Genomic DNA, 19,393 nt, shown 5'->3' with positions numbered 1-19,393 from the left:
TACATTTTACTTGTATTTACTATAGTCAGCCATAACAACCACAAGCTAGGAGACAAAGCCTGCAGAGGAGCCAGCAACATAATAATAATAATAATAATAATAATCATAATAATAATAATAATAATAATAATCATAATCATAATCATAATCATAATCATAATCATAATAATAATAATAATAATACATTTATTTATATAGCACTTCTCAAAACAGATGTTACAAAGTGCTTCACAAGACAGTAAAAGCATATAAATAAAGTAAAAAATATGGTAACTGCTAAAGCAGAACATCCCAGAACATATCAATAATAATAGAAGTGGTAAAATGGTAGGACAAGTTGATAAAACAAATATACAGTATACATAAATGTGTATAAATGTACATATGCGTCCAGAAATGGATGTATACATACATATATTTATACCCTTCTACTTATAGGAATGCTATCCTAAAATAATGTGCAGGAGGTCACTATTTCTGACGGCTGTCGTCAGAAAACGTGACCCAACTGAACCTATATTTTGCTTTTCTTTTAGAATTTTGTGAGTATATATTTAAAGTAAAAATATTAGAATAATTAAAAAGAAAAATTAACAATTTACTTTTGTGTGTTTTGTGTGAGCCAGCAACATATGAGTTCATCATTACCTGTGACCTGTGTAATATGTCATAAATATGTGACAGAAAACAAACAAAACTAAATTGTTAATTTTTGGCAGTATTTAAATATGTTTTACTTTAAAGGTATATTCACATATCTCTAAAAGAAAAGTAGGTACAGTGGGCTCACAACTGTCACAAATGGTGACATCATCATGATGCTGGCTCCTCTGCGGTCACAGATTTGTCTGGTTACAGATTTCAGTGTAACACCAGGACCACTGGAGGACTGGAGGCTGTGTTTATTTATGCCTCCAGTCCAGCAGGTGGTGCTTGACTGACATCACCAACCAACCACGGAAGAAGAGCCGACGTCAACAACAGAGGCAAAAAGAAGAAGAAGGACTGTATCTGTAGCAATGGCGGTGATTTGGCTGCAAAAATAAACAACTCAGGTTGCAATAGGAAGCTGTCGTGATTATCTGAAGTAATCGAATGTCATAGCGAGGCGTTCAAGGTCTCTGTTGCAGAAAGGAAACATCTATTGGTTGATGCTCAGCAGCAGCTGAAGGAGCAGCCATCCTCTCGTTGTTGAGCAGCTCTGTATATTAACTTCTTGGTGTCGTCTCTCTGAGCATTAACGATGCCGCTGGGTCTGAAGCCGTGCTGTGCTGTCTGCAAGACGAACTCCTCGTCCATGTGGAAGAAGGGCAACCAGGGAGAGATCCTCTGCAACAGCTGCACAGGGAAGAGCTGCAGCGGAGCATCAGGAGCCTCCATGTCCTCCAGCATCCAGCCCAGCAATGGAGGGGGGAAACAGGTTGGTTATATAATGGGTATTTAAATGTGCATTAGACACATACTTTGTGGGTTACCCTCACTCACATACAGTTCACCTACCTACCAGTATGTGAACTCTATTGTTTTGTAAATTTGAAGAAGTACTTCCTCAAGCTGAATAGCAGCATAATGGATTATAATGTAAATTCCTTTGCTGGGCTATGATGAGGATGTTTTCTGCAATTACAATGTTGATGCTCCATTTTAGGAAGACTATTGTCTGTATATATTTAACAAAATCATTGAAGCTCAGGGTAGATTCTAGGGCTACAGCAAGTAGTCAATTAATCAATCAACAGAAAATTAGCTATCTTGGTAATTAACATTTGCTTGTTCCAGCTATAGCAGGGGTCAGCAACCTTTATTATCAAAAGAGACATTTTAGGCAAAAAAATAAAAATCTGTCTGGAGCTGCAAAACATTTGCAGTGAGGTAGGGGCCACATTGAGGGGGGGAAAAATCTGAGATTTCCAGAATAAAGTCATAACTTTGTGAGGGAAAAGACATAATATTAAAGTCATAACTTTACTAGAAAAAAAGCCGTAATATTACCAGATAAAGTCATAACTTTAAGAAAAAAAAGTCGTAATATTACCAGAATAAAGTTACAACTTTACGAGAAAAAAAAGTCTCGATATTACCAGAATAAAGTCATAACATTACGAGAAAAAAGTCGGAATATTACGAGAACAAAGTCATAACTTTACGAGAAAAAAGTCATAACTTTACGAGAAAAAAGTCGGAATATTACGAGAATAAAGTCACAACTTTACAAGAAAAAAAGTCATAACTTTATGAGAAAAAAGTCGGAATATTACGAGAATAAAGTCACAACTTTACGAGAAAAAAAGTCATAACTTTACGAGAAAAAAGTCGGAATATTACGAGAATAAAGTCATAACATTACGAGAAAAAAGTCGGAATATTACGAGAATAAAGTCATAACATTACGAGAAAAAAGTCGTAATATTACGAGAATAAAGTCATAACTTTACGAGAAAAAAGTCAGAATATTACGAGAATAAAGTCACAACTTTACGAGAAAAAAAGTCATAACTTTACGAGAAAAAAGTCGGAATATTACGAGAATAAAGTCATAACATTACGAGAAAAAAGTCGTAATATTACGAGAATAAAGTCATAACTTTACGAGAAAAAAGTCGTAATATTACGAGAATAAAGTCACAACTTTACGAGAAAAAAAGTCATAACTTTACGAGAAAAAAGTCGGAATATTACGAGAATAAAGTCATAACATTACGAGAAAAAAGTCGGAATATTACGAGAATAAAGTCATAACATTACGAGAAAAAAGTCGTAATATTACGAGAATAAAGTCATAACTTTACGAGAAAAAAGTCAGAATATTACGAGAATAAAGTCACAACTTTACGAGAAAAAAAGTCATAACTTTACGAGAAAAAAGTCGGAATATTACGAGAATAAAGCCATAACTTTACAAGAAAAAAAATCGTAATATTACGAGAATAAAGCCATAACTTTACGAGAAAAAAAAATAACTTGTAAAATTACTACTACTATACCACTATACATATATATACTAATATTATGACTTTATTCTCATAATAGGAATGTGGACATTTGCTACCCTTCTCTGTTTTATCATTGCAAATAGAATATATTTGGGGTTTTTTATGATGGGTCAGTCAAAACAAGCACTTGGAATGATATTATGATAAAATGTTTTTATTTTTTTCATACATTTTATAGACAAAGTAACTAATCAATTACCTGATAATCATTAGTTGCAGCCCTTATTAATTTTGTTATTGATAAACAGTGAATGGAGGCAGCTCGGCAAATGGTGCTGAACTGCAGCTTAAATACCTGGTGTGTGTGTGTTGCTCTCAGTCCAAGCAGGAGATCCACAGGAGGTCTGCACGGCTGAGAAGCACCAAATACAAAGCTCCTGCATCTGAGAAGAAGGTGTCGACAAAAGGAAAGGGGAGAAGACACATATTCAAACTCAAAAATGTAAGTCAGAGATGGATTTGATCAGCAAATTCAGTTATTGTGCTGTACTGTGAATGTATGTGTTTGACCCATGTGTGTGATATCTCTGTTTCTGCAGCCAATTAAAGCACCAGAATCGGTTGCAACAATCATCACGTCAGAGTCAGTATTTTATAAGGTATGGTGTTTATTCTTACCGAGCAAAAGTAACCTCATGTTTTTGCTCAATATCAGAAATTATCATATTGTCATCCACACACATTTCCTGATCTGTTTTCAGCATTTCTTCATCTAATTGCAGCTTTAACTGCTACTGCTACATTCTCAGTGTTTATATTTGTATCCACAGGGTGTATACTACCAGACAGGAGACGTGATCAAGGTAACGGATGAGGAAGACGGGAAGCCGTACTATGCTCAGATTCGAGGCTTCGTGCAGGACCAGTACTGTGAAAAGAGTGCTGCGCTGACCTGGTTAATCCCCACACAGGCTAGCCCAAAGGACCTGTTTGATCCTGGGACATACATTGTTGGTGAGCAAATGAGAAATTAAACTTTCACAATTTTCAGGCCATTTCTGTGACTGTCTCTCAGACTCTTGTCTGTTTTTGTATTAGGTCCAGAGGAGGATCTGCCCAGAAAGATGGAGTACCTGGAGTTTGTGTGTCACGCCCCCTCTGAATACTTCAAGTCCCGGAGCTCTCCGTTCCCCACCATCCCCATCCGGCAGGAAAAGGGCTACATCTGGACCCACATAGGACCCACACCAGCCATCACTGGCAAAGAGTCTGTCAGTGGCAGCAGTTAACACAACTGTCATATGGACTTAGTCTGTTGCTTTTTAAACAGGCATATGTACATTTATGTAATATAATGAACACAGAAATGGTTAACCACAGCCAGTACTTGTAAGTTGATACATAGGAAACCAGTTGTAATGTCAAACAAGTTGTTAACATATTACTTTTTTATTTAGTTATAAACAAAAAGCTCTTTTACACCATCCCTTTTGTCTGTGATTTTTTTTTTAAGAAAATGTAATTTACTTGAGATATATTGAGTTGTGTGGGCAATAGAAAACATGACTTATTTTATCCCCTTTTTATTTTACTTTCCCTTTTGTGAATTAAGCTGTAAACAGCTCAATTATGGCAACAATAAGGTAATGTTTGCAAAGTTAAGGTGTCATGAGTGTTAAAAGTGTCAAAGCACAATGCACTGCAGTACAACGCAGATTTGATGCGTTTGTCGTTCCAGCATCCTCTTGATTTTTACATCATGTACAGCTGAGTTGTATGATGATACTCTACAGTGGCTCTGTGTTCTTGAAAGGCTGTGAAATGATGATGGTTCTGCGATGTGGGAACACAAAACCGGTGGTCAAAGCATCTTTTTCACCTGTGTGCAGCATTAGGATCATACAGAATACATCCATCCATCATGTCATACCAACAAGTGGACAGTCAGAAACAAGTAGTATTTGCATACAATGAAAAGCATAAGAAAAATAAATTGTCAACTTTTGATGCCTTGATTTACATATTCGAAAAGGAGTGAAAATAAGTATACATTTATTTAATCCCACCCCTTCTCCATAAGTCAATTATTAATTATTAACCATCTTGAGCCTTACATATACTTTAATTACATTTTCCTAAATTTCTCTAACTATAATTATTATTATTTATAATTATTCTAACTATAATTATTACCTTTAATCTGTGTCATACAGAAATATAAATTAATTACTGATATAACTATCCTTATCAAAATATAAATTTGTTATCAATCCAGAGTACCAATTCATTACTTATTATATAACTTAATCACAATTCCAATTCATTACTTACATATTTAACTTAATCATATTGACTATTTATTATCTTTTCTTATATGCGCAAATTATTATTTATAATATACAATTTATAATATACAATATGCACATGCAATACAACATGCAATGTATGCATACACACATACATACACACATACATATACATACATATATATATATATATTTATACACACACACACACACCGCACATTGCACTGCATGCGCACACTGCATACCACATATACATATATATAGACGCATATACATATATACAATAAACAGCATCCGACCATGCATGCATTATTCTTATACCCAAAATCAAATATCCACAAATTTGCATTTTTCTTTACAGAAAAAATAAGAAGATAGACTAATACAGAATAAATATTAAGTAACCAATAAATATGCTTCAGTAAGCTTGTAAGCCGAACCGACCGAAGAAGGAAGTGCGTAACGGTGAAGCCTCTCGCTCTGCCTCTGTACTCTTTGATATCTCAGTGCTGTTTAAGCTTCGTCTGTGAGTTTGTGTGATAGTATCTCTCCGCTCTTCTCTCACTAATGTCATGTATTTACCCTCATGGATTGGACATTATGAACTTTTCTTGAACAAATAAACAGACGTGGAGTATGGGCAAATTCCAGTCAAAACTTGGTGAGATATTTTGTTGTTTTTGTTGTTTTAGTTGTTTTTTTAAGACTGAACTGCATCATCTTGTATTATATTGATCTTTTCTCTCATTGGTTGCACAGCTTCCAGACGAAGACAGAGTCCTGAAGGTGAGCCAGTCAACACAGAAACTATACAAACTATATAACTACTTTTTTACATGTGCTTGTACATGTGTTTATATGTATTTGTTATTATGCTCTGCAGGTGGTAGTTTGGCCTCCAATGTGCTGACCTGTCACAGGGAGCTCCACAAAACCAGACTGACAGAGGTAGAGAATAAGTTATTATAATGAATGCTTATTTTGTTTATATAACCCTGAGGGTACCTGCATTGTATGAATAATGCTTGCTTATTTTTTATTTTTCCTTTGACACTGTAATAGTCTGTTATTGATGGATCCAGATGGGTTTGAAGCTGTGATGGATGGAAACCATTCAGCACCTGAAACTGGCCATATGTTTAATCACATCCAAATGTTAAGAGATTTTATTGATAACACAATTTTTGTTAATTAAGAGACCATCTCAGAGCGTTTGGTGAAGTTTCTGTCTCAATCAAGAGAGGAAATTACTTTAATTTTATCATATTTAACAATAATAAATATTTAACCTCCAGAACATCTTCTTTTTTTTCCTTTTTATTTAAATTATATTTTTATTGACACTTTGGAACAAACATACATAACATAATTTACAGATACATCACCCAACTATGTCTGTCTAAAGTGCCGTATTTTAAGATTTGTTATACACATAAAAACAAACATTGAAAACAACAGTATGAACAAATAGGGAGTGATCTTTTCATTATCATACAATCATAGATTTCTAAAAATAAAATCTGGCCTTTCAGAACATCTTCTTAAATGCATGATATTAAATTTATGAAAATCTGTTCCCATACTGAAGAGAAAAAAAAGCAATAAAACCACTCCACATACAGCAGTTCCCGCAGCTTCATCAGAGGTTAAGGCAGTTTTGGGATAAACAGTATTTGCTCACATCACATCCAGGAGACATAAAAGGTGTTTGGAGGTAGTCGTATATTTATTCTTCCGCCCTTTCCCTCCTCCATCTCTATAAAGAGACTTCCAAGTCTGTGAAGTGCAACACAGCCACCCCCCTCCAAACAGCCAGGTCTTTATACCCGACTGAAAAAAAAGGTCTCCACATCTGGTACTGCTTTCCTTCTCCAGTCAGACAGACTGGGAGAGGAGGGGGGGTGAGAGGAAAAAGATGTGGGTAGTGGGTGTTTGATTGCGTAAATGGCATCACATGTAGACTGTTGGCATTAATGAAGCAGTCACGTTTATACTGTTGAAGAGGAAAATTATGTTTTATTTAAGGAAGACTGTAAAAACTGTCACATGCACTCTGGTTTCATCTGTGTAACCAGAATTTGTGGTGAAAGTAAATCACAGATGTTTTATGTACTCCTAAAGATCACAGGGTTGCTTGTAGAAACAGCATAAATGTGATAAACACCCAACACCCATTTTCACTTTTCTTCTGTTTATTTTTGTCTTTTTTTGCACAACTGTTAAAGTCATGAGATTTAGTGTTGGAGTTATCACCAGTTTTGTTGTTTTTTAAGGTTTATAAAAGTGTTGAAAGTTCTGGAAAGTTCCACAGTTTGGAAAAAGATGTCGACTCTCGACTCAGTTTAAAAGGTTGCGGTGGAGTTTCTGTGCTTGTTAATGGCAACAGATTTTCCTGCGATTAGATTTTCCAGCCTAATATAGTAGTTGACACTCCATGACACCATCGCTGTAAACTGCAAACTACATCTCATTGTATGACACATTTTTGTTTCTCTCAGCTTTTGGTCTTACATGAACCCCTTTTTTTGCATCCTTGATATGAAGTGTTACGCATTACTTTACATTTAAAAAGATATATTCAGAGTTTTTAAAAAATTACCCCTTAATAACAATTGCTAACATAAATGTGACTAGGTTTTTTTTTTATTAAAAGCAATCAGAAAACTTGACAACACACAAATAACTTAAGGATGATTTAAGATGATTAATGATAGAGTACAGATTGTTTTGTGTATTCTTGAAGATAACCAGTGACACAAAACATGTGCTCCAGCTGCACTGACGACAAACAGACTCATTAACTGAATATTTGCATACTTACCTGTCAAATAGCAGTGACTCACTTTTTGAAGACACACAAACCTGTCTGTGCATGCGTGCGTGAGTGAGTGAGTGAGTGCGTGCGTCCACGTAAGTTTTCTATGCAAATATTGTAACATCCCAGAGCAAACACCGTGAGCAGGGTTTTAATCTCTTTAATCTCAGCTTCTTATTGTCTAACATAACTAACGCCCAGGAGTGGTCACTTTGACTTCTACTATTCTGCTTGTTATTTTGTGTGCACTGGGAATCCACCCTTCAGTCCACTTGACAACATTTGTACCAATGTTTTTCTGTCTGGTGTGTGTGCATACGTTAGTTTAAGTGTTGAAAAGGTTTTTTAATGATTTTATTTGTGCTAAAATCCACCCTAGAAAAACCCAAATTTGTCCGGTTACATCCCTCTTTTTATTTGAGAACCCCTCCAGAATTTGTGGTTTTCTTATTGGTGTGATTAAAGATTTTTATGCCTCCGCGCCGGTGACAGATTTTGGAGGTCAAAGGTCAACGTCACTGTGACCTCACGTCCGTCCCATTCTCGTGATATCTCAGGAAAACCTGGAGCAAATTTCTTCAGATTTGGCACAAACGTCCACTTAGACTTGAGGATAAAATTATAAGATTTTGGTGATCAAAGGTCACTGTGACCTCACAAAACACGTTTTTGACCATAACTCAAGAATTCATATGCTAAACAATTTCACAATAATGTCTAACATGATAAAATGATGAAGTGACGACATTTTGGACAGACATGGATCAACTTGACTTGTTGGCGGAAGCATACAACCACCAGGCTGTAATCCTAGTTTATAATTATTCTGAGCTTTTCTGAAACGTTGTTTCGTAATTCATGTAGGCTACATTTTATGAATATTTACATACCAAAGTCACTGCAGCTTGTTGACATGAATATGAGAGTTTGAGTACAGAAGTCATCATCTCTCCATGTTTACGTGAAATTTCCTCTCCAGGTATCAAGTCATAGAAAGGCTGTTAGAGACAAAGGCAGCTACTGTTCTGCCGACACTTGAAACTTTGTGATATCGGGACGGATGCACAGATGGCTGACGTATAATGTGGGTGTACAACCGAAAACTGGATTGTACCAGACACACACCTTTTTGCTACCTGCACCATCTCTTCCACTGGAAATCGAACCCAGCATCAAAGCTTCACATCAGGCAGAGAGAGGAGGGTGTTGAGAGAGATTGGTGTGTGTTTGTATGAGGGGTCACTCATGTTATCGTTCCTTTTGTCGCTCATCTGCCCGAGCATCAGTGTGACGCTGGTGATGGATTATCTTGTTGAGAGATAAGAAACATCTTGTTGGTGCTTTCAGTTCTTTCTTGCTTTGCAGTGCAGACTGAGAGGAGCAAGTATACAGTATGTATGATCAGGTGTTTTGTTTTAATCACAGAAATGGATATAAACCTTAAGGTTTGATAGTTTTATAGTGGGCTGAGATTTAACTAAAGCCTTTAAAAATGTCGGTGCAGTTTTGTATATTTACCCCTAAAAACTTTTATTCTGCTCAGATGGTGCTCCCGGTGATGGCTGGAATTTATTGCAAATCTGGCTTTATGATTTTACATTTAATGATCATATAAAACTTCAGGAACACGTCAGTTACATGTGATGCTGAAGAAAAGGTCAAGATGCCAACGGTTTAAAGAGGAGAGCCAGCTGCCCAAACCTCCTTCTCTCGCTCCTTCACTGTTCCATTTAAATCATTTCTGTTTTAGTTTCTGTAGGAAATCAAAGAAAGATTAACTGCTTCAGCTAATCAAATGTGTTGGAAATGTCATTTTCTTGACAGGAATTGAAGGAGGAGAGTCAATGACAGATTTCTAGAAAGACACAAAAACCCAGATGTTGAAAGATTGTTCAGCATTGCTCACATCTGGAGATCAATCCCTGCACTCGTGGGACATGAAAAGCACTTAATTGCTTCCTCTATTCTTTCCCTCTCCCTCTCTTACATGTGCGCTCTCTGTTGATTTACACTCTGTCACCATTTTTTGTTTTAACAGAACTTGTATGTAGAATTGAGGGCGAACAAGTCTAACCGTAACTGCAACCTCAAAGGTGAGTAGAGAATTGCATCATTACTGTTTGTCTTGCACATGTATCATACTGACATTGCTCATTTTCTTTGTGTTATAAAGGGATTCATTATGATCGTGTAGATGTTGTGCATTATCAAAGAGTTTTGATACATAGCCTTTCTTTCCCAGGTTAAAAGGAAATAGTGAAATTAAACACATCTGTTTTATATTTGTGTGGTAAAACTTCGACCTTTGGATGAACAGCTTTCATTTAGTTTCCTCTCTGCTGCCAAACATTTATTGAAAACAGCTTATAACAAGGAATAAACTGATTACAAAGGCACGTTTTAACACAATAATCATAGTTACCCCCAAACTGTGAGTCTACTGGATATTCACATCCAGCTCTGTGTGTTGTTTAGTGGTTCTGCCACCAAAGAAGACACCTGACAGAGGTAACAGCGTCCATTTCCAGGTCAACAAACAGACAAAGAAGAGGAGCAGCCATGCTGGGGTGAGTGTATAACCTCCATATCTCTGCAACAAATCAGTTTTTGTAATTTCCAAACAACTTGAAGCACCAGATGGGTGGGATTAAAGTACTGATTATTTTGAGATTTGTTAACTCTTTACGCATCTGATACTAATCAACAATGTATTTTAATCACATGTTGCAGTTTTACCAGTTTTTATACACCACATAAATGACTGTAAACTTTAATTCTACCTAATAAACTACAGAACTGCAGTTAAAATGTTTATTATAGCAGTTGTTTCCCTGACAACTTGTGCACATACAGGTCACAGAGTGTAACGTGGTGCCTGATGAGGACACTCAGCAAGAGTGGGTCTTCACACTGTACAACTTTGACAACAGTGGAGAGGTCACCAAAGAAGTGGGTTTCTTTCACGCATATTGTTTAAATTAAATACTATTTTAAAAGCTTGGTTTGTACACAGTGTGCATATGTGTATGTGTGTGTGTTCTGCAGGACATGACCAGTCTGATTCACTCCATGTATGAGGTCCTAGAGGCGTCGGTCAGGCCGCCTTACGTCGGCACCACACCCCTGAAGATAAGGCTAGTTGTAACTCCGTCAGCTGACCCAGAGAAGATCTCACAAATAGGTGAACATTTTTTTTTTTATTGTTTTTAGAAACTTTAAAAGACAGAGAGTCTCACTGTGCAATAAAGTTTCTGAACAGTGATTTAACTTAAAGGGACAGTGTTTAGGACATCTAGTGGTGTGGTTGCAGATTGCAACCGAGTACCCCTTAGTTCACTCCTCCCTTTCCAAGACTGTGGTAATGCCCTTCACCTTGCTCAGAGGCCATCCTTACCATAATGACACAACTTTAGGAGCAACAGAAGTCAGACGGCAGCTGACGGTACCACGGTTTTGCACTCTGCGGCTCACGTTACAGCAGTTTCACAAGCGTGTCAGAGAACTACGGTGGCCTTCAGGTAACGTAAAAACGCGAACGTCTCTCTCTAGAGCCAGAGTTTGGTTTGTCTGTTCTGGGCTACTGTAGAAACATGGCGGACTTCATGAAGAGGACACGCTCCCTATGTAGATATGAAGGGCTCATTCTAAGCTAACGAAAACACAACAATTCATACTTTTTTGGGTGATATACACTAATGAAAACATAGTTATGAATATTATATTCCATTTCTGCTAATGGATCCCCCGAAATGTTACACACTGTTCCTTTAACACCAAACCGCTGCCACTGCTGTGATGATAACATCCCATTGTCGTTGAAAACAGCAGCAGAGAAGGAGCAGAGTGCGTCTCGGGAGGCAGGAACTCCAGTAAGAGGACTTTATTGTGTGGATGAAAACATAGAGCGCAGAAACTTCTACTTGGATCTAGCTGGCATTGAAAACTATTCCTCCAAGTTTGACAATACAGGTATAGAAACTCCTCTATTGCTGTTGTGGTTTCTGCAGTATAAATACAACACTTCATCTCATGAACTCTTATATTTATACCTCTGGAAATACATCAAATTAAAGTTGCTTTTCTTCCTTTTTTCCCCAGATTCCCCCTCTCAGGAGCGCAGTCAGGATGCTCACTCTGCTGTTAAGCACCACCCTGTGTTGATCAGAGAGAACTGCACCTCCCCTGACTCTCCCAGAGGCCTCTCTGTGCCTCACTCCCTGAAAAGCAAGGCCGTGTCAGCGGGGAAAGACAGGAACGGAGGAGAGGGAAAGTCCTGCAGGGTACATGGCCAACACCCTGCTTCATGGTGCCATCCTTCCCAGTCTCAGCCTGCAGCACACAGCGTGCTGCACCGTAGTCACAGCAAGAGGCTTCGCTCCAGGGTACAAGATACTACCTCTCACCTTAGGCCAACAGCGGGGGGAGATAGGGAAATATGTTCCAACCTTCAGCCCTCCTGTGGGGCCCTGACCTCTCCGGCCCAGAGACACGAGCACCATCACCACCATGAGCACCATCATCATCATCACCATCACTACCACCCTTCATAAATGCATTTTAAACACATGAGACAGGTGAGAATGTATGAAATGTGGTAGTTTTGGAGGTTAAATGCAACTCAGCAGGTCCTTGAATCACCTCATTTACATGATATTCAGTGTGTGGTGGAGCCAAGCTGTAAGACAATGTTATCTAATGCAAACAAACCCAAAAAGATTAGCTCCTCTAGATCCAAGAAGGCCAGTTCAGTGTTTACTGAATGCTACTTTTTCCTCTCAGGTAGATTGCCACTTCGCTTTAAAATTATTTAAATGCACACTCTGTAGAGATACATGTAGATTGTATATACTAAAATGATGTAGAAATGAAAATACAGTATGTTTTTAATGAAAAGGTATTTACAGTATTCTGTCATAGTCACATATTTGCTTACTGGCAAACACTGAACAAACATTTAATGACGATGAATCATTTCTCAGTTGATAGTTCATGCTTTGTTTTCTTGCCTTTCTTCTAATCATGGTAGTGACTTTTACTCAATAATAGCAAGACAACTATTTGTAATATATTCTGCATTCCTGGCCACAATATGTTGTCTGTATTTTTCCATATCAGTGGCACGATATAGACAAATGTTCAGCACAATAAGCATAGCAGAATATGCATTGGGTGTCTAAAACAACAGTAAACCCATGTTTATATTGGCAGAAATCCATCATGGAGAAGGCAGAGACACCCATGCCTCAACTGACAGAAGCCTCAGTAGACCATAATGCATTGCAACCATGTTACATGTTGTAATTTGAGAGCGGCAAAAGCCATTTACTGAGGCAGGTTTTGGGGGAAAAATAGATGCACCAGAAAGTAAATAACAGCCCCTTATCACAAGCTGCCTTCTCAAATGCATCAAACATTGCAAACTGATTCTGTATCACAGATTTGATTGTTCCCGTATCACTGTTCTATTTCTGCTCTCACAACACTGTTTTGTTTGGTCTTTGCAGCTCGTGTGGGGGGGTGAGGTGTTGTGAATAGTGACAAGTTTCCCAGAGGCATTCAGATGTTGTTCCTACTTATCTCTCTGGCGAAATTTGCAAATAGACACTGTGCCCGACGAAGGACGTGAGACAGCTGCTTCTATTAATAACCTCCTACCACGCGACCCCCGTGCCCCAACACAGCAAGCCTGGGTCTAGAGACATGCACAGCTCCCAGACAGACGGCAACAGAGGAAATCAACAAAGCAGCAAACCCCAGAGCTGTTAGACGGCAGCTCTCATCACCAACCGGGACACTGACAGACCTGTTGGTACGATAAAACCTGGAAACATGAAGTCCCTGCGATTCATTGCTGCTGAGGGCTTCACCCAGAGCGGTCCGAATGCTCTGGAGAACCTCAACTGTGTGTCCTTTAACCTCTACCCACTTCTCTTCAAGGCCTGCTACCTCCATGAGCAGGCAGACGTGCTGCATGCTCTGGTCCAGGCATGGCCTCTCCCTGTGCTCGACCTACACAGGCTCCTGGGAGGGACAGTCGACTGTCAGATGGACCTCACCTCCCGCACCTGCCGGCTTTGTCTGGAGGCGATTATAACCGGCTTAAAGGTACTTAGATGGTCTTGAGTATAATATGCCTTATCATATTGTTGTTATACTTGTGTTTTAGTTTCATTTTGTTACTGTTTTCAGTGGCCCAATTGGCTTAAATACACCTTCTTTGACTTGTTATTGGCTTACAATGATCATACATTGTTATAGGTTGACTAGAGAATCACTTTCCCCTTGTTTTCCAAAGGAATATGTGCTGTCTCCCCCAAGAACCTACGCCAAGAGCCTGCATGTGGTGGACCTGACCGCCCTGAGGGACGTCGAGCACCAGGCCTGCCCCTGTAAGTCCACTATGGGTCGATGGGCCAGAACACAGCTCCTGTCCCAAATGTGCTACGAGACCATGGTGGCCATGCAAACCAGCGACGTGTCCCACTCCGCCTTTGAAACATCCATCGATGTCCGTCTGAACGGCTTCGTCACGGGCCGCAACTACGAGCTGGTGGCTCAAGCCTTCCTCCTCCTCCGCTACTCTCCACTGAAGCTTCGTTTTGTTAGTTTCCGGGCCGACTCCCTCACTCTCAAGCAGCTCTTCTATGTTATTCGCCTGGGAGACCCTGGGTCCATTTCAAAGCTGGAGGTGGTCCACAATGTTCCCGTGGAGGCCCCACACCTGGAGGTGTTGCTAGCCAAGGTGGAGTTCCCCAAATTACAGTCTTTGACCCTGCCAGCCGGGGCGTTGGACGTTAGGAGGTTGGGCTCCGATGATGATGATCTGCTGTCCCTCATCGGCAACCTGCTGGCAAAACTGGGCAGCCTGACTGAGCTCTGTGTCGGTTTCTCCACTCTAACTGGACACCTACGCAGGCTGCTCAAGTGAGTAACTGGACAGAGGGAGGGAAGGAGACAGACAACAAGGTGTTTGTATAGTTATGTGAATGAGATGGATAGCTCTGATGTCTGTCTTACATGCGTTTTGCAGCATCAAGGGCTTTAATATAGCTCCCAATAATCACCTTTAACCAGGGTCACAGCCCACTCCAGCTTTGGGAGGTATTTTGATGTTAAAATTGCTGACATGATGCCAGATTGAGGACAGACAGCTGCAGATTTGCCAGAAACCTGCTGCTGGATGTACTTCACAGTTCAAATGGAAATAGAACAGAAGCACAAACCCCAAACAACACAGCTGTTGATCACAGACTGGCATATTACTTTTACGTTCAACAAGATGTAATATTGTCAGCATTTTTCTACACGACGAATCCTCCCTGACTAACACAAACCATAATATGTATCTGCCTAAATTCACTACATAAAAATTGACAATTGTGTTCAGAAATCGCTGACCTTTCATCCTACAAGATAAATTTCTTTTGACCTCTTTTCTTTACCCAGTCCTCTCAACACTCCGCTGCAGTGCTTGGAGTTGGCCAACTGCTGCCTGAACCGCTTGGATATGACGTACCTGTCCAACAGCCTCCACAGCGAGTTCATGGTCCGTCTGGACATCAGCGGACACGACATCTTTGACTCTTTCCCTACCTGTTTCCACAAACTGCTCAGCCGTTGCTCAGCCACGTTGGTCAGTCTGTCCGTCGAAGAATGTAACATAACGGAGGAGGACATAGTTGCCTTCACTGATGCTCTGGCTCGCTGTCAGATGCTGGAGGAGCTCAAACTGCTGGGAAACCCTCTGACCTCTGCAGCCCTGCGGAGGTTATTCTCCACGCTATCTGCGGGTTTTCCTAAGTTAAAATACATAGAGCTACCAGTTCCCCGTGAGTGCTACTCTGAGGATGTCACTTATCCTCTTGATGATTCGGACCTAATGCTGTACAACCAGGAGTTGTTTCAGGAGGTCAGGGGCCAGCTGGTGGGGATCCTGGAAGCAGCTGGTAGAGGGAGTGTGGAGGTGTGCACCCCACTCATGGGGGCCTACGACCCAGACATTAATGAAACCAGCAACGAGCTGGGAGTGTCCATGTTAAAATCTTTTAACAACGTCATTGGGAACTTTATTGGTAGCATAACTGATGTGGACAATAGGAGATCACAGGCTCAGAAAGAGAATTAATGGGGTTGCCTGCGGAGGGATCAAGTAAATGGACTGACAGAAAAGGGTTATGAACTCAGGTTGTTTACACAAATCTGTGAAAAACAGACCTTATGTTCTTAGGCTATTCTAAATTAGATAGCTATATTTATTTTAATGTAGTGCTAGTATAGATAGCTGGCAACCTGTCATCACTGTTCCCATGCATCACTGAAGGCCAACACTGTGAAAATAGATCTCGTAAACTAGACTGTGGATTAACATCATATACATGACTTCCATTCCTGACGAGATATTGTCTCAACAGAGGATCACTGTTTTCTTCTAAGTGCTTCCTATAGTCTGTAAGTCAAACAGATGTGCAGTGCAGATAGATGTAGCTACTGTAGTGGTTATGGTAGATACTTGAAGTTTGATATTTTCTTACCTGTATCTATTGTACATGTTCTTATGACTATTCTGGTTTAAATGTTGTATATAACTGGATTTGTAAATGTAAACAGCACAAACAGACCAGAATTTAACTAACTGTTTCATTTTGACATACCAATAAATCAAATCTTTGAATAGTCTATTATCCATACATAATAAAAAAGTGACACTTCCACATCTTCTAAAATGTACAATTTTTTTAATTAGCAGTTTTATATAGGTAAGATTTCATTTTAAATATAACACCAGGGGACAACCATGCACCGACTGAAGACGAGGATTAACAGCTTTGACCAGGAACCATCTATTTCTTCATCCATTCCTCTTTTTCTTTCCTCTCACGGATCACCTCCTCCAGATATGGTGTCAGGTAATGGTCATCCTAAAGAGAAAAGATAAGAAGAAGTCAAATCATTCTAGATTCAAACATTTTGATGACATTGAGGACATTATGATCAAAGATCCTCCAAAACCTACATTTTATTGTTCATTTTCTATTTACTAACAGTTTCATACTTTACACTGAGAATTCACATTTTTTTCCATATGGCTACAAAATGATTTAGTAGGTAAATCTGTTAAAAGTAAGCATGTGAAATGATTTTAAGATTGGTGAGGAAACAATGTAGTATAATATGATGCCTTTACATTAAACCCCACCTCCATTCTGAATAAAAAACATATTTAAATTAGTTTAATGTACAGTACCTCTTCATATTTCGTCCACTGCTCTTTTGGGAGGATCTGCTGCTTCATGGAGAGATCCAGGGCTCTCTTGACCCTGAACATCCTGTCATTGTACTGGTGCTCGGGAAGCCTCCTCAGGGCCTCTTTCACATCTGAATCCTCGAGGATTGTGTCATCACGCATTAAACCTGTTAGAGAAAACATGCAATGCTGAAGATGCTAAATGGAAAACCAATGATACAATAGACAATGATAAATTTCTCCCTACATTTCTATTTTCATAGAGTAGTCTTGACATACTGTAACTTCAATATGAGTGTAAGGTTTTATACTCTGAATATGTTGACTGATATTTGTGCTTACCAATCTTGTTGAAGCCACACAGGTTATAGTACCACTTGCGGAATCCAACCAGGAGCCTGCCTGTCGCCACTGTGAACATGACAAGGAAGAGACACAGAGACAGGATCAGTCAGGCAGCACGAACTTGATTTTAGAGAAGAGCACAATATTAAGTTCCCATTAGATGTGCGAGAAAAGGAGTCAGTGGTACAAAGTTGCCTCATATAAGATAGATAGATAGATAGATAGATAGATAAGATAGATAAGATAGATAAGATAGATAAGATAGATAAGATAGATAGATAGATAGTAACTTTATTGATCCCGAGGGAAATTCAAGTTTCCAGCACCACAGTTTCATAGTGTAAAACATGTTAGTAAAAAGGCAGTTCAAAAGTTAGTAGTGCAAAGTACAAAAAAATATACCAGATATAAAAATACAAGGAGATGAAGAAAACTGTTAAAACTGAATATAGTGCAGGGTAACAGCTGTGATACACGACTATTAAAAAAGTGAATATAGTGCAGAAGAGACTGTTATGAGTATAGTGCAGGGTAACTCCAGTAGCTTAGTCTATGAAAGTGCACTGTGTGCAGACCGTCCTCCTTTGTCCCCCACCCCTCCCTAGAGAGGTGAATTAGGAGACTTATAAGTTATTAACTATGTTCAAGCTCTATACTATCTCATAGACATTAGGCCTTGGATGATAAACAGTAGATAACTTGCCCTTCTGCGATCATTTAACAAGAGCATTGTGAAGGACAGATGAAACAACAACAGTGGCTGTAATGCTAAGGAGCTAACATTATCTAACATATGAGTCTAGAGGGTACAGCTAAACACCAACATAACAGCTGTTTGATGAAAGCTTTTAATCACCAAAGGAGCAGCAGAACACGTGTCTAGTTGTAACATAAACGTGTGTTACTGTATTACAGCAGCTAGTAGCTAAGCTAACGTTAGCTAGCCAGTTAGCATCAGTTAGCTCGGGGACACTAGAGGACACACAGGAGACAAATGGTCCTAAAGGAACAAACAGTCGACCAAAATGAACATAACACAACATCACGTGTTACTGTATAACATGCAGCACGACATACAAGTATAACACGATGTTCAGCAGGTTAGTTAACAACATTAATGTGAGTTAAAGAGAGATGTTCATCTACCTGGTGCCCTCGCCGCCATGTTTTAATCACTGAGAACGACCGCGGTGCGTTATGGGTAATGGATAGTTCAGGTCAATGAGAGATTGCGCAACTTTACATGACGCGTTTACAGCTTATTGTGAACTTCAGGAATAATAAAACTCCATAAAATAGAGTAACGTTTTTGAAATTGATAGGTCAAACCACGCGTAAACTAAACGGAAATACATAATGGTTATCTTTATGATTTAAAGGTCCCATATTGTAAAAAGTGAGATTTTCAGGTCTTTTACATTATAAAGCAGGTTTAAGTGCTTTATAAATACTGTTAAACCATCAAAACACTCAATATACGTAGAAATAAACACAGCCCGTATTCAGACATTGTGCGTTTGAAACAAGCTGTCAGGATTTCTGTCCTTTTGTGATGTCACAAATATACAACATATACATCATTACACAGTTTGAAACATAAACATTCTAAATGGGTCCCACAGTTTTTTTCCTGTTGCAGTGTATGTAAATAACATCAGCTGACAGGAAGTAAACATCGACCCAAACTGTTGCCTAGCAACGCAATTCCGTTGCAATTCTATCGAAATACACTAAAACGGAGCGTTTCAGA

General features: G+C 39.0%; 4 protein-coding genes across 6 annotated transcripts; 3 read left to right on the top strand and 1 right to left on the bottom strand.

Moving 5' to 3' along the window:
* Positions 1-939: 939 nt before the first annotated feature.
* On the top strand, positions 940-4,723 carry gatad1 (GATA zinc finger domain containing 1). Its single transcript, XM_037795257.1, has 5 exons — positions 940-1,420; positions 3,313-3,435; positions 3,533-3,592; positions 3,764-3,947; positions 4,032-4,723. Exons 1-5 carry the CDS (start codon positions 1,244-1,246, stop codon positions 4,220-4,222), a joined length of 735 nt encoding a protein of 244 aa, XP_037651185.1. The 5' UTR covers positions 940-1,243; the 3' UTR covers positions 4,223-4,723.
* A 760-nt stretch (positions 4,724-5,483) lies between these two features.
* On the top strand, positions 5,484-13,788 carry LOC119503421 (protein naked cuticle homolog 2). 3 transcript variants are annotated; one of them, XM_037795220.1, is made up of 10 exons: positions 5,484-5,900; positions 5,999-6,025; positions 6,123-6,187; positions 10,093-10,147; positions 10,530-10,621; positions 10,908-11,003; positions 11,100-11,235; positions 11,880-12,023; positions 12,153-12,628; positions 13,656-13,788. In XM_037795220.1, exons 1-9 carry the CDS (start codon positions 5,876-5,878, stop codon positions 12,602-12,604), a joined length of 1,092 nt encoding a protein of 363 aa, XP_037651148.1. In that variant the 5' UTR covers positions 5,484-5,875; the 3' UTR covers positions 12,605-12,628; positions 13,656-13,788. The 3 variants fall into 3 exon arrangements, with proteins under 3 accessions (XP_037651148.1, XP_037651149.1, XP_037651147.1); XM_037795221.1 differs by having other exon boundaries at positions 11,883-12,023; positions 13,559-13,694; XM_037795219.1 differs by having other exon boundaries at positions 13,559-13,694.
* Positions 13,709-16,765, top strand: lrrc14b (leucine rich repeat containing 14B). The gene is made up of 3 exons (XM_037795218.1): positions 13,709-14,159; positions 14,350-14,978; positions 15,501-16,765. The coding sequence occupies exons 1-3, from the start codon at positions 13,884-13,886 to the stop codon at positions 16,177-16,179; spliced, it is 1,584 nt and encodes a 527-aa protein (XP_037651146.1). The 5' UTR covers positions 13,709-13,883; the 3' UTR covers positions 16,180-16,765.
* A 7-nt stretch (positions 16,766-16,772) lies between these two features.
* On the bottom strand, positions 16,773-18,878 carry LOC119503422 (cytochrome b-c1 complex subunit 7). The gene is made up of 4 exons (XM_037795222.1): positions 18,790-18,878; positions 17,641-17,709; positions 17,299-17,465; positions 16,773-16,972 (listed from the first exon to the last, which is right to left on the bottom strand). Exons 1-4 carry the CDS (start codon positions 18,806-18,808, stop codon positions 16,895-16,897), a joined length of 333 nt encoding a protein of 110 aa, XP_037651150.1. The 5' UTR covers positions 18,809-18,878; the 3' UTR covers positions 16,773-16,894.
* Between the last annotated feature and the right edge of the window lie 515 nt (positions 18,879-19,393).

Source organism: Sebastes umbrosus, chromosome 15, assembly GCF_015220745.1.
Source record: "Sebastes umbrosus isolate fSebUmb1 chromosome 15, fSebUmb1.pri, whole genome shotgun sequence".
In the NCBI taxonomy this organism is placed as follows: Eukaryota; Metazoa; Chordata; class Actinopteri; order Perciformes; family Sebastidae; genus Sebastes; species Sebastes umbrosus.
The sequence above is the reverse complement of the archived record's forward strand: the minus strand, read 5'-3'. Positions and strand labels throughout refer to the sequence as shown.

Bases quoted from the DNA above. Each gene is read 5' to 3' on its own strand.
- LOC119503422 (XM_037795222.1), bottom strand. The intron at 17,466-17,640 runs GTAAGCACAAAT...TTTCTCTAACAG, and splicing joins GTGTGGCTTCAACAAGATTG to GTTTAATGCGTGATGACACA. The intron at 16,973-17,298 runs GTACTGTACATT...TTTTCTCTTTAG, and splicing joins AGTGGACGAAATATGAAGAG to GATGACCATTACCTGACACC.
- LOC119503421 (XM_037795220.1), top strand. From the start codon at position 5,876: ATGGGCAAATTCCAGTCAAAACTTG. The intron at 6,026-6,122 runs GTGAGCCAGTCA...TATGCTCTGCAG, and splicing joins ACGAAGACAGAGTCCTGAAG to GTGGTAGTTTGGCCTCCAAT. The intron at 11,004-11,099 runs GTGGGTTTCTTT...TGTGTTCTGCAG, and splicing joins GTGGAGAGGTCACCAAAGAA to GACATGACCAGTCTGATTCA.
- gatad1 (XM_037795257.1), top strand. From the start codon at position 1,244: ATGCCGCTGGGTCTGAAGCCGTGCTGTGCTGTCTGCAAGACGAACTCC. The intron at 1,421-3,312 runs GTTGGTTATATA...TGTTGCTCTCAG, and splicing joins GCAATGGAGGGGGGAAACAG to TCCAAGCAGGAGATCCACAG. The intron at 3,593-3,763 runs GTATGGTGTTTA...TTGTATCCACAG, and splicing joins CAGAGTCAGTATTTTATAAG to GGTGTATACTACCAGACAGG.
- lrrc14b (XM_037795218.1), top strand. From the start codon at position 13,884: ATGAAGTCCCTGCGATTCATTGCTGCTGAGGGCTTCACCCAGAGCGGT. The intron at 14,160-14,349 runs GTACTTAGATGG...TGTTTTCCAAAG, and splicing joins CGATTATAACCGGCTTAAAG to GAATATGTGCTGTCTCCCCC. The intron at 14,979-15,500 runs GTGAGTAACTGG...TTCTTTACCCAG, and splicing joins CACCTACGCAGGCTGCTCAA to TCCTCTCAACACTCCGCTGC.